The sequence below is a fragment of the Petromyzon marinus genome, assembly GCF_048934315.1.
Source record: "Petromyzon marinus isolate PM22_M1 ecotype Great Lakes invasive population chromosome 69 unlocalized genomic scaffold, UKy_Petmar_22M1.pri1.0 chr69_unloc.1, whole genome shotgun sequence".
Lineage (NCBI taxonomy): Eukaryota > Metazoa > Chordata > Hyperoartia > Petromyzontiformes > Petromyzontidae > Petromyzon > Petromyzon marinus.
In genome coordinates this window covers 511,929-525,652 of record NW_027422601.1, presented here as the reverse complement: position 1 = coordinate 525,652, position 13,724 = coordinate 511,929, and the positions used below count along the sequence as shown (strand labels likewise).

The 13,724-nt window shown below is 53.1% G+C and overlaps 1 protein-coding gene across 1 annotated transcript in view; it reads left to right on the top strand.

Annotated features, from left to right (window-relative positions):
* The window catches only part of LOC142908077 (sorting nexin-16-like), a gene marked incomplete at its 5' end in the record, with an annotated part of 30,075 nt that extends 18,506 nt beyond the window's left edge, over window positions 1-11,569 (top strand). Inside the window, one exon of the mRNA XM_076058251.1 lies at window positions 8,059-11,569. Within this exon, the coding sequence (XP_075914366.1) occupies window positions 8,059-8,197 (139 nt within the window). The remainder of the gene's footprint in view (window positions 1-8,058) is intronic.
* Window positions 11,570-13,724: the final 2,155 nt, after the last annotated feature.

The window sequence follows — 13,724 nt, the reverse complement described above, 5'->3', positions numbered from 1 at the left end:
TAGAGTAGAGACCTGGTCTCAGTGTCTCAGTGTCTAGAGTAGAGACCGGCTCTCAGGGTCAGTGTCTAGAGTAGAGACCAGGTCTCAGTGTCTAGAGTAGAGACCAGGTCTCAGTGTCTCAGTGTCTAGAGTACAGACCAGGTCTCAGTGTCTCAGAGTCTCAGTGTCTCAGAGTCTCAGTGTCTCAGTGTCTCAGTGTCTCAGTGTCTCAGAGTCTCAGTGTCTCAGAGTCTCAGTGTCTCAGAGTCTCAGTGTCTCAGTGTCTCAGTGTCTCAGAGTCTCAGTGTCTCAAAGTCTCAGTGTCTCAGTGTCTCAGAGTCTAGAGTAGAGACCTGGTCTCAGTGTCTCAGTGTCTAGAGTAGAGACCGGCTCTCAGGGTCAGTGTCTAGAGTAGAGACCAGGTCTCAGTGTCTCAGTGTCTAGACTAGAGACCAGGTCTCAGTGTCTCAGAGTCTCAGTGTCTCAGTGTCTCAGAGTCTCATTGTCTCAGTGTCTCAGAGTCTCAGTGTCTCAGTGTCTCAGAGTCTCAGTGTCTCAGAGTCTCAGTGTCTCAGAGTCTAGAGTAGAGACCGGGTCTCAGTGTCTCAGTGTCTAGAGTAGAGACCAGGTCTCAGTGTCTCAGTGTCTAGAGTAGAGACCTGGTCTCAGTGTCTCAGTGTCTCAGAGTCTCAGTGTCTCAGTGTCTCAGTGTCTCAGAGTCTCAGTGTCTCAGAGTCTCAGTGTCTCAGAGTCTAGAGTAGAGACCGGGTCTCAGTGTCTCAGTGTCTAGAGTAGAGACCAGGTCTCAGTGTCTCAGTGTCTAGAGTAGAGACCTGGTCTCAGTGTCTCAGTGTCTCAGAGTCTCAGAGTCTCAGAGTCTCAGTGTCTCAGAGTCTCAGAGTCTCAGTGTCTCAGTGTCTCAGGGTCTCAGAGTCTCAGTGTCTCAGTGTCTCAGAGTCTCAGTGTCTCAGAGTCTCAGTGTCTCAGTGTCTCAGAGTCTCAGAGTCTCAGTGTCTCAGTGTCTCAGAGTCTCAGTGTCTCAGAGTCTCAGAGTCTCAGTGTCTCAGGGTCTCAGTGTCTCAGGGTCTCAGTGTCTAGAGTAGAGACCAGGTCTCAGTGTCTCAGTGTCTCAAGGTCTCAGTGTCTCAGAGTCTCAGTGTCTCAGAGTCTCAGAGTCTCAGTGTCTCAGAGTCTCAGTGTCTCAGAGTCTCAGTGTCTCAGTGTCTCAGTGTCTCAGAGTCTCAGTGTCTCAAAGTCTCAGTGTCTCAGTGTCTCAGAGTCTAGAGTAGAGACCTGGTCTCAGTGTCTCAGTGTCTAGAGTAGAGACCGGCTCTCAGGGTCAGTGTCTAGAGTAGAGACCAGGTCTCAGTGTCTCAGTGTCTAGAGTAGAGACCAGGTCTCAGTGTCTCAGAGTCTCAGTGTCTCAGTGTCTCAGAGTCTCATTGTCTCAGTGTCTCAGAGTCTCAGTGTCTCAGTGTCTCAGAGTCTCAGTGTCTCAGAGTCTCAGTGTCTCAGAGTCTAGAGTAGAGACCGGGTCTCAGTGTCTCAGTGTCTAGAGTAGAGACCAGGTCTCAGTGTCTCAGTGTCTAGAGTAGAGACCTGGTCTCAGTGTCTCAGTGTCTCAGAGTCTCAGTGTCTCAGTGTCTCAGTGTCTCAGAGTCTCAGTGTCTCAGAGTCTCAGTGTCTCAGAGTCTAGAGTAGAGACCGGGTCTCAGTGTCTCAGTGTCTAGAGTAGAGACCAGGTCTCAGTGTCTCAGTGTCTAGAGTAGAGACCTGGTCTCAGTGTCTCAGAGTCTCAGAGTCTCAGAGTCTCAGTGTCTCAGAGTCTCAGAGTCTCAGTGTCTCAGTGTCTCAGGGTCTCAGAGTCTCAGTGTCTCAGTGTCTCAGAGTCTCAGTGTCTCAGAGTCTCAGTGTCTCAGTGTCTCAGAGTCTCAGAGTCTCAGTGTCTCAGTGTCTCAGAGTCTCAGTGTCTCAGAGTCTCAGAGTCTCAGTGTCTCAGGGTCTCAGTGTCTCAGGGTCTCAGTGTCTAGAGTAGAGACCAGGTCTCAGTGTCTCAGTGTCTCAAGGTCTCAGTGTCTCAGAGTCTCAGTGTCTCAGAGTCTCAGAGTCTCAGTGTCTCAGGGTCTCAGTGTCTCAGTGTCTCAGTGTCTCAGTGTCTCAGAGTCTCAGAGTCTCAGTGTCTCAGTGTCTCAGAGTCTCAGTGTCTCAGTGTCTCAGTGTCTCAGTGTCTCAGTGTCTCAGAGTCTCAGTATCTCAGAGTCTCAGTGTCTAGAGTAGAGACCTGGTCTCAGAGTCTCAGTGTCTCAGAGTCTCAGTGTCTCAGTGTCTCAGAGTCTCAGTGTCTCAGTGTCTCAGTGTCTCAGAGTCTCAGTGTCTCAGTGTCTCAGAGTCTCAGTGTCTCAGAGTCTCAGAGTCTCAGAGTCTCAGTGTCTCAGAGTCTCAAGGTCTCAGTGTCTCAGTGTCTAGAGTAGAGACCAGGTCTCAGTGTCTCAGTGTCTCAGTGTCTCAGAGTCTCAGTGTCTAGCGTAGAGACCGGGTCTCAGTGTCTCAGTGTCTCAGAGTCTCAGAGTCTCAGTGTCTCAGTGTCTCAGTGTCTCAGTGTCTCAGAGTCTCAGAGTCTCAGAGTCTCAGTGTCTCAGTGTCTCAGTGTCTCAGAGTCTCAGAGTCTCAGAGTCTCAGTGTCTCAGTGTCTCAGTGTCTCAGAGTCTCAGTGTCTCAGTGTCTCAGAGTCTCAGAGTCTCAGAGTCTCAGAGTCTCAGTGTCTCAGTGTCTCAGTGTCTCAGAGTCTCAGTGTCTCAGTGTCTCAGAGTCTCAGAGTCTCAGAGTCTCAGTGTCTCAGTGTCTCAGTGTCTCAGTGTCTCAGAGTCTCAGTGTCTCAGTGTCTCAGAGTCTCAGAGTCTCAGAGTCTCAGTGTCTCAGTGTCTCAGTGTCTCAGAGTCTCAGAGTCTCAGAGTCTAGAGTAGAGACCGGGTCTCAGTGTCTCAGAGTCTCAGAGTCTCAGTGTCTCAGTGTCTCAGAGTCTCAGAGTCTCAGAGTCTCAGAGTCTCAGTGTCTCAGTGTCTCAGTGTCTCAGAGTCTCAGTGTCTCAGAGTCTAGAGTAGAGACCAGGTCTCAGTGTCTCAGAGTCTCAGAGTCTCAGTGTCTCAGAGTCTCAGAGTCTCAGTGTCTCAGAGTCTAGAGTAGAGACCAGGTCTCAGTGTCTCAGAGTCTCAGAGTCTCAGTGTCTCAGAGTCTCAGTGTCTCAGAGTCTAGAGTAGAGACCAGGTCTCAGTGTCTCAGAGTCTCAGTGTCTCAGTGTCTCAGAGTCTCAGAGTCTCAGTGTCTCAGAGTCTCAGAGTCTCAGTGTCTCAGTGTCTCAGAGTCTCAGTGTCTCAGAGTCTCAGAGTCTCAGAGTCTCAGTGTCTCAGAGTCTAGAGTAGAGACCAGGTCTCAGTGTCTCAGAGTCTCAGAGTCTCAGTGTCTCAGAGTCTCAGTGTCTCAGAGTCTAGAGTAGAGACCAGGTCTCAGTGTCTCAGAGTCTCAGTGTCTCAGAGTCTCAGAGTCTCAGTGTCTCAGTGTCTCAGAGTCTCAGTGTCTCAGAGTCTCAGAGTCTCAGTGTCTCAGTGTCTCAGAGTCTCAGTGTCTCAGAGTCTCAGAGTCTCAGAGTCTCAGTGTCTCAGAGTCTAGAGTAGAGACCAGGTCTCAGTGTCTCAGAGTCTCAGAGTCTCAGTGTCTCAGAGTCTCAGTGTCTCAGAGTCTAGAGTAGAGACCAGGTCTCAGTGTCTCAGAGTCTCAGTGTCTCAGAGTCTCAGAGTCTCAGTGTCTCAGTGTCTCAGAGTCTCAGTGTCTCAGAGTCTCAGAGTCTCAGTGTCTCAGAGTCTCAGAGTCTCAGTGTCTCAGTGTCTCAGAGTCTCAGTGTCTCAGTGTCTCAGTGTCTCAGTGTCTCAGAGTCTCAGAGTCTCAGAGTCTCAGTGTCTCAGAGTCTAGAGTAGAGACCAGGTCTCAGTGTCTCAGAGTCTCAGTGTGTCAGTGTCTAGAGTAGAGACTGTGTCTCAGTGTCTCAGAGTCTCAGAGTCTCAAGGTCTTAGTGTCTCAGTGTCTCAGTGGCTCAGTGTCTCAGAGTCTCAGTGTCTCAGAGTCTCAGTGTCTAGCGTAGAGACCAGGTCTCAGTGTCTCAGTGTCTAGCGTAGAGACCAGGTCTCAGTGTCTCAGTGTCTCAGTGTCTCAGAGTCTCAGAGTCTCAGAGTCTAGAGTAGAGACCGGGTCTCAGTGTCTCAGTGTCTCAGAGTCTCAGTGTCTCAGTGTCTCAGAGTCTCAGAGTCTCAGTGTCTCAGTGTCTCAGAGTCTCAGTGTCTCAGAGTCTCAGAGTCTCAGTGTCTCAGAGTCTAGAGTAGAGACCAGGTCTCAGTGTCTCAGAGTCTCAGAGTCTCAGTGTCTCAGAGTCTCAGTGTCTCAGAGTCTAGAGTAGAGACCAGGTCTCAGTGTCTCAGAGTCTCAGTGTCTCAGAGTCTCAGAGTCTCAGTGTCTCAGTGTCTCAGAGTCTCAGTGTCTCAGAGTCTCAGAGTCTCAGTGTTTCAGAGTCTCAGAGTCTCAGTGTCTCAGTGTCTCAGAGTCTCAGTGTCTCAGTGTCTCAGTGTCTCAGAGTCTCAGAGTCTCAGAGTCTCAGTGTCTCAGAGTCTAGAGTAGAGACCAGGTCTCAGTGTCTCAGAGTCTCAGTGTCTCAGTGTCTAGAGTAGAGACTGTGTCTCAGTGTCTCAGAGTCTCAGAGTCTCAAGGTCTCAGTGTCTCAGTGTCTCAGTGTCTCAGTGTCTCAGAGTCTCAGTGTCTCAGAGTCTCAGTGTCTAGCGTAGAGACCAGGTCTCAGTGTCTCAGTGTCTAGCGTAGAGACCAGGTCTCAGTGTCTCAGTGTCTCAGTGTCTCAGAGTCTCAGAGTCTAGAGTAGAGACTGTGTCTCAGTGTCTCAGTGTCTAGAGTAGAGACCGGGTCTCAGTGTCTCAGTGTCTCAGGGTCTCAGGGTCTCAGAGTCTCAGTGTCTCAGAGTCTCAGTGTCTCAGAGTCTCAGTGTCTCAGTGTCTCAGTGTCTAGAGTAGAGACAGTGTCTCAGTGTCTCAGAGTCTCAGTGTCTCAGTGTCTCAGTGTCTCAGTGTCTCAGAGTCTCAGAGTCTCAGAGTCTCAGTGTCTCAGAGTCTAGAGTAGAGACCAGGTCTCAGTGTCTCAGAGTCTCAGTGTCTCAGTGTCTAGAGTAGAGACTGTGTCTCAGTGTCTCAGAGTCTCAGAGTCTCAAGGTCTCAGTGTCTCAGTGTCTCAGTGTCTCAGTGTCTCAGAGTCTCAGAGTCTAGAGTAGAGACTGTGTCTCAGTGTCTCAGTGTCTAGAGTAGAGACCGGGTCTCAGTGTCTCAGAGTCTCAGTGTGTCAGTGTCTAGAGTAGAGACTGTGTCTCAGTGTCTCAGAGTCTCAGAGTCTCAAGGTCTTAGTGTCTCAGTGTCTCAGTGGCTCAGTGTCTCAGAGTCTCAGTGTCTCAGAGTCTCAGTGTCTAGCGTAGAGACCAGGTCTCAGTGTCTCAGTGTCTAGCGTAGAGACCAGGTCTCAGTGTCTCAGTGTCTCAGTGTCTCAGAGTCTCAGAGTCTCAGAGTCTAGAGTAGAGACCGGGTCTCAGTGTCTCAGTGTCTCAGAGTCTCAGTGTCTCAGTGTCTCAGAGTCTCAGAGTCTCAGTGTCTCAGTGTCTCAGAGTCTCAGTGTCTCAGAGTCTCAGAGTCTCAGTGTCTCAGAGTCTAGAGTAGAGACCAGGTCTCAGTGTCTCAGAGTCTCAGAGTCTCAGTGTCTCAGAGTCTCAGTGTCTCAGAGTCTAGAGTAGAGACCAGGTCTCAGTGTCTCAGAGTCTCAGTGTCTCAGAGTCTCAGTGTCTCAGAGTCTCAGTGTCTCAGAGTCTCAGAGTCTCAGTGTTTCAGAGTCTCAGAGTCTCAGTGTCTCAGTGTCTCAGAGTCTCAGTGTCTCAGTGTCTCAGTGTCTCAGAGTCTCAGAGTCTCAGAGTCTCAGTGTCTCAGAGTCTAGAGTAGAGACCAGGTCTCAGTGTCTCAGAGTCTCAGTGTCTCAGTGTCTAGAGTAGAGACTGTGTCTCAGTGTCTCAGAGTCTCAGAGTCTCAAGGTCTCAGTGTCTCAGTGTCTCAGTGTCTCAGTGTCTCAGAGTCTCAGTGTCTCAGTGTCTCAGTGTCTAGAGTAGAGACCGGGTCTCAGTGTCTCAGTGTCTCAGGGTCTCAGGGTCTCAGAGTCTCAGTGTCTCAGAGTCTCAGTGTCTCAGAGTCTCAGTGTCTCAGTGTCTCAGTGTCTAGAGTAGAGACAGTGTCTCAGTGTCTCAGAGTCTCAGTGTCTCAGTGTCTCAGTGTCTCAGTGTCTCAGAGTCTCAGAGTCTCAGAGTCTCAGTGTCTCAGAGTCTAGAGTAGAGACCAGGTCTCAGTGTCTCAGAGTCTCAGTGTCTCAGTGTCTAGAGTAGAGACTGTGTCTCAGTGTCTCAGAGTCTCAGAGTCTCAAGGTCTCAGTGTCTCAGTGTCTCAGTGTCTCAGTGTCTCAGTGTCTCAGAGTCTCAGAGTCTAGAGTAGAGACTGTGTCTCAGTGTCTCAGTGTCTAGAGTAGAGACCGGGTCTCAGTGTCTCAGTGTCTCAGGGTCTCAGGGTCTCAGAGTCTCAGTGTCTCAGAGTCTCAGTGTCTCAGAGTCTCAGTGTCTCAGTGTCTCAGTGTCTAGAGTAGAGACAGTGTCTCAGTGTCTCAGAGTCTCAGTGTCTCAGTGTCTCAGTGTCTCAGTGTCTCAGAGTCTCAGAGTCTCAGAGTCTCAGTGTCTCAGAGTCTAGAGTAGAGACCAGGTCTCAGTGTCTCAGAGTCTCAGTGTCTCAGTGTCTAGAGTAGAGACTGTGTCTCAGTGTCTCAGAGTCTCAGAGTCTCAAGGTCTCAGTGTCTCAGTGTCTCAGTGTCTCAGTGTCTCAGAGTCTCAGTGTCTCAGAGTCTCAGTGTCTAGCGTAGAGACCAGGTCTCAGTGTCTCAGTGTCTAGCGTAGAGACCAGGTCTCAGTGTCTCAGTGTCTCAGTGTCTCAGAGTCTCAGAGTCTAGAGTAGAGACCGGGTCTCAGTGTCTCAGTGTCTCAGAGTCTCAGTGTCTCAGTGTCTCAGTGTCTCAGAGTCTCAGTGTCTCAGTGTCTCAGTGTCTAGAGTAGAGACTGTGTCTCAGTGTCTCAGTGTCTAGAGTAGAGACCGGGTCTCAGTGTCTCAGTGTCTCAGGGTCTCAGGGTCTCAGAGTCTCAGTGTCTCAGAGTCTCAGTGTCTCAGAGTCTCAGTGTCTCAGTGTCTCAGTGTCTAGAGTAGAGACAGTGTCTCAGTGTCTCAGAGTCTCAGTGTCTCAGTGTCTCAGTGTCTCAGTGTCTCAGTGTCTCAGAGTCTCAGAGTCTCAGTGTCTCAAGGTCTCAGGGTCTCAGGGTCTCAGTGTCTCAGTGTCTCAGAGTCTCAGAGTCTCAGTGTCTCAGTGTCTCAGTGTCTCAGTGTCTCAGAGTCTCAGAGTCTCAGAGTCTAGAGTAGAGACCGGGTCTCAGTGTCTCAGTGTCTAGAGTAGAGACAGTGTCTCAGTGTCTCAGAGTCTCAGTGTCTCAGTGTCTCAGTGTCTCAGAGTCTCAGTGTCTAGAGTAGAGACCGGGTCTCAGTGTCTCAGTGTCTAGAGTAGAGACAGTGTCTCAGTGTCTCAGAGTCTCAGTGTCTCAGTGTCTCAGTGTCTCAGAGTCTCAGTGTCTCAGTGTCTCAGAGTCTCAGTGTCTCAGAGTCTCAGTGTCTCAGTGTCTCAGTGTCTAGAGTAGAGACAGGGTCTCAGTGTCTCAGTGTCTCAGAGTCTCAGTGTCTCAGTGTCTCAGTGTCTCAGAGTCTCAGAGTCTCAGAGTCTCAGTGTCTCAGTGTCTCAGAGTCTCAGAGTCTCAGTGTCTAGAGTAGAGACTGTGTCTCAGAGTCTCAGTGTCTCAGAGTCTCAGAGTCTCAGTGTCTAGAGTAGAGACAGTGTCTCAGTGTCTCAGAGTCTCAGTCTCTTCACATCGCGTTTCCAAATTCTGCCCCTCTGTGGCCCTCGCAGGGAATTGAAGGCGGCGGCCAGTTCATCCGGCCACAGCACCGTGGAATTGCCGTCGGCGGTGACGGAGGACGAGCCGCCTCGTGGCGGGAGTCCGGTGCAGCCGCCCGCCACCGCCACCACAGAGGGAGCGTCGCGATGAATTTGCGTTGTTGTTGTTGTTGTTGGTTGTTGTTGTTGGTTGTTGGTTGTTGTTGTTGTTGTGGCAACCAACAACGGCCACCACAGCGGCCGCGACAACAAGCACCACAGCAGCGCACACAGCAACAACAACCACAACAATATACAACAACAACAACCACAACCACCACAGCAACAACAACTACAACAGCAACAACAACCACAGCAGCGCACACAGCAACAACAACCACAACAGCAACAACAACAACAACTACAACCACCACAACAACCACAACAACAACTACAACCACCACAACAACCACAACAACTACAACCACAACAGCAACCACCACAGCAACAACAACCACAACAATTTACAACAAGCACCACAACAGCAAACACAACAACAACCACCACAGCAACCACAACAACAACAACCACAACAATATACAGCAACCACCACAGCAACCACAACAACAACCACAACAATATACAACAAGCACCACAACCTCAACAACCACAACAACAACCACAGCAACCACACTGACCACAGCAAGCACAACAACCACCACATCAACCACAACAACCACCACCGCAACCACCACAGCAACCACAACAACCACAACAACAGCAACCACAACAACCACTACAGCAAACACAACAACCACAACAACCACCACAACAACCACCACAACAACAACCACAACAACAACCACCACAACAACCACAACAACCACAACAACAACCACAACAACCACAACAACCACCACCACAATCACAACAACCACAACAACCACAACAACAACCACAACAACCACAACAACCACAACAACAATCGCCGTGCAGGAATCCTGCCAAATCCTGTGTTCGACTCCTGGCTGTGATTCTGAACATCGTCACAGCCAGGACCCATTGTTATTGTTGTTATTGTCGTTATTGTTGTTATTGTTGTTGTTGTTATTGTTGTTATTGTTACATTTTGTCGTGGTTGTTACCTTTCCAGAACCGTGCCAAGCCAGGCCCCCTGACACTGCTCCGGAAACTCCGCCCACCCCTCCCCCCCCCCCGCGCTGGCACGGTTTCGGGTTGCCGGCCAGTGGAAAAAAACACCGTGGTGCTGGCCTCGTGCTGGCACGGTTCGGATGTGGCAAGTGGAAAAACAACCACGACCCCGTACCGTGGTGCTGGCCCCGTGCTGGCACGGTTCGGATGTGTCAAGTGGAAAAACAACCACGACCCCGTACCGTGGTGCTGGCCCCGTGCTGGCACGGTTCGGATGTGGCAAGTGGAAAAACAACCACGACCCCGTACCGTGGTGCTGGCCCTGTGCTGGCATGGTTCGGATGTGGCAAGTAGAAAAACAACCACTACCCCGTACCGTGGTGCTGGCCCCGTGCTGGCACGGTTCGGATGTGTCAAGTGGAAAAACAACCACTACCCGTGCCGTGGTGCTGGCCCCGTGCTGGCACGGTTCGGATGTGTCAAGTGGAAAAACAACCACTACCCCGTACCGTGGTGCTGACACGGTTCGGATGTGTCAAGTGGAAAAACAACCACTACCCCGTACCGTGGTGCTGACACAGTTCGGATGTGTCAAGTGGAAAAACAACCACTACCCGCACCGTGGTGCTGGCCCCGTGGTGGTGGGTTGTGCGTGGAGTCTAAGTTGTCCTGTGTTGTTGTTGTTGCTGCTGCCTTGGCTTGGCTCATCGCCTTTAATCAAAGCTGCCATAATAACCTCTCCATTGTCTCTGTAATCTCCATCTCTCTGTGTCCATCTCTCCCCATCTCTCTCTGTCCATCTCTCTCTGTGTCCATCTCTCTGTGTCCATCTCTCTCCATCTCTGTGTCCATCTCTCTCTGTCCATCTCTCTCTGTCCATCTCTCTCTGTCCATCTCTCCCCCATCTCTCCCCATCTCTCCCCATCTCTCTCCATCTCCCTCTATGTCTCCCCATCTCTCTCCCCATCTCTCTCCATCATCTCTCTCCATCTCTCTCCATCTCTCCCCATCTCTCTCCATCTCTCTCCCCATCTCTCTCCATCTCCATCATCTCTCCCCATCTCTCTCCATCTCTCTCCCCATCTCTCTCCCCAATCTCTCCCCATCTCTCCCCATCTCTCTCCATCTCCCTCCATGTCTCCCCATCTCTCTCCCCATCTCTCTCCATCATCTCTCTCCATCTCTCTCCATCTCTCCCCATCTCTCTCCATCTCTCTCCCCATCTCTCTCCATCTCTCCCCATCTCTCTCCATCATCTCTCTCCATCTCTCTCCATCTCTCCCCATCTCTCCCCATCTCTCTCCATCTCTCTCCCCATCTCTCCCCATCTCTCTCCATCTCTCTCCATCATCTCTCCCCATCTCTCTCCATCTCTCTCCCCATCTCTCTCCCCAATCTCTCCCCATCTCTCTCCATCTCCCTCCATGTCTCCCCATCTCTCTCCCCATCTCTCTCCATCATCTCTCTCCATCTCTCTCCATCTCTCCCCATCTCTCTCCATCTCTCCCCCCATCTCTCCCCATCTCTCTCCATCTCTCTCCATCATCTCTCCCCATCTCCATCTCTCTCTCCATCTCTCTCCATCTCTCTCCATCTCTCTCCATCTCTCTCTCCATCTCTCCCATCTCTCCCCATCTCTCTCCATCTCTCCCCATCTCTCCCCATCTCTCTCCATCTCTCTCCATCTCCCCCATCATCTCCCTCCATCTCTCCCCATCTCTCTCCCCATCTCTCCCCATCTCTCCCCATCTCTCTCCCCATCTCTCCCATCTCTCTCCATCTCTCCCCATCTCTCCCCATCATCTCTCCCCATCTCTCCCCATCTCTCTCCCCATCTCTCCCCAATCTCTCTCCATCTCTCTCCATCTCTCCCCCATCATCTCTCCCCATCTCTCTCCATCATCTCTCCCCATCTCTCCCCATCTCTCTCCCCATCTCTCTCCATCTCTCTCCATCTCTCCCCATCTCTCTCCATCATCTCTCCCCATCTCTCTCCATCTCTCTCCCCATCTCTCCCATCTCTCTCCATCTCCCTCCATGTCTCCCCATCTCTCTACATCTCTCTCCCCATCTCTCCCCATCTCTCTCGCCATCTCTCCCCCATCATCTCTCCCCATCATCTCTCCCCATCTCTCCACCCCGTGTGTCCACCTGACACATGCAGCGCAATTTCCGCGGTAGCTTCATAATTTGTTTTTGTCTGTCCGCGAACTGCCGCTACCGGGCCTCGAAAGCAATCGGATTACTTAACGGCGTCGCGGATTACTCTGGCGGATTACTCTGGCGGATTACCCTACCCCAGCCGCAAATCGGCAGTAGTAGTAGCAGCGGGAGTGGCGGGCGGTGGCAATTATAATCGACTGAATAAAACTCCTTGGTGGGAAAAAAAAGAGTTTTTTTATATATATATAAAACGTCTTCATTGAAGTAACTTGGTTGAAGTCGCGGTCGAGAAGGACGTCAATGGCGCCCGGCGCACGTGGTAGACACAGCAGCAGGGTCCAGCAGGGAATAGAACGTGGCAGTGGTGGCGGCGGTGGTGGTGGCGGTGGTGGCGGTGGTGGTGGTGGCGGTGGTGGCGGTGGTGGTGAGGCTGAGACACGTGGGGTAGAGGACACGCAGGGTAGAGACATTACCACCACGTTGATGATCACCCGCCCCACTCACCTGCCCACTCGCCCATCCACTCACCCACTCACCCATCCACTCACCCGCCCACTCGCCCACTCACCCATCCACTCACCCACTCACCCATCCACTCACCCATCCACTCACCCACTCACCCACCCACTCACCCACCCATCCACCCACTCACCCATCCACCCACTCACCCACCCACTCACGCACCCACCCACTCACTCACCCACCCCACCTACTCATCCACCCACTCATCCACCCACTCACCCATCCATCCACCCACTCACCCATCCACTCACCCACTCACCCATCCACTCACCCACTCACCCATCCACTCACCACCCACCCACTCACCACCCACCAATTCTACTCACCCAGCCACTCATCCAGCCACCCACTAACCCATCCACTCACCCACCCACTCACCCACCCACTCATCCACCGACTCACCACCCACCCACCCCACCCACTCACCCACCCCACTCACCACCCACTCACCCACCCCACCCACTCACCCACCCCACCCACTCACCCACTCGTCCACCCCACCCACTCACCCACCCCACCCACTCACCCACCCACTCAACCACCCCACCCACTCACTCACCCACCTCACCCACCCCACCCACTCACTCACCCACCCACTCAGCCACCCACCCATTCTACTCACCCATCCACTCACCCATCCACTCACCCACTCACCCACCCACTCACCCCACTCACCCACCTCACCCACCTCACCCACCCACCCCACCTACCTCACCCACTCACCCACTCACCCACCCCACCTACTCACCCACTCACCCACCTCACCCACTCACCCACCCACTCACCCCACCCACCCACCCACTCACCACCCACCCATTCTACTCACCCATCCACGCACCCATCCACCCACTCACCCACCCACTCACCCACCCACCTTACCCACTCACCCACCTCACCCAACTCACCCACCCACCCACTCACCAACCTCACCCACTCACCCACCTCACCCACTCACCCACCCCACTAACCACCCACTCACCCACGCCACCCCACCCACTCACCACCCACCCACCCCACTCACCACCCACTCACCCACCCACCTACCCCACTCACTCACCACCCACTCACCACCCACCCCACTCACTCACCCACTCACCCACCCCACCCACTCACTCACCCACTCACCCACCCACCCCACTCACCACCCACTCACCACCCACCCCACCCACTCACCACCCATTCACTCACCACCCACTCACCACTCACCACCCACCCACCACCCACTCACCACCCACTCACCACCCACTCACCCACCCCACCCACTCACCACCCACTCATCACCCACTCACCACCCACTCACCACTAACCACCCACTCACCACCCACTCACCCACCCCACCCACTCACCCACCCACTCACCCACTCACCCACTCACACTCACTCACCCACCCACTCACAACTCACTCACCCACCCACTCACTCACTCACCCACCCACTCACCCACTCACCACCCACCCACCCACCCACTCACTCACCCACCACCCACCCACCACTCACCCACTCACCCACCCACCCACTCACCCACCCACCCACTCACCACCCACCCACTCACCCACCCACCCACTCACCCACCCACTGACCCACCCACTCACCCACTCACCCACCCACTCACCACCCACCCACCCACTCACCCACCCACCCACTCACCCAACCACCCACTCACCCAACCACCCACCCACCCACTCACCCACCCATCCACTCACCCACTCACTCACTCACCCACTCACCCACTCACCCACTCACCCACTCACTCACCCACCCACCCACTCACCCACTCACCCACCCACCCACCCATCCACTCACTCACCCACTCACTCACTCACCCACCCACTCACCCACTCACTCACTCACCCACTCACCCAC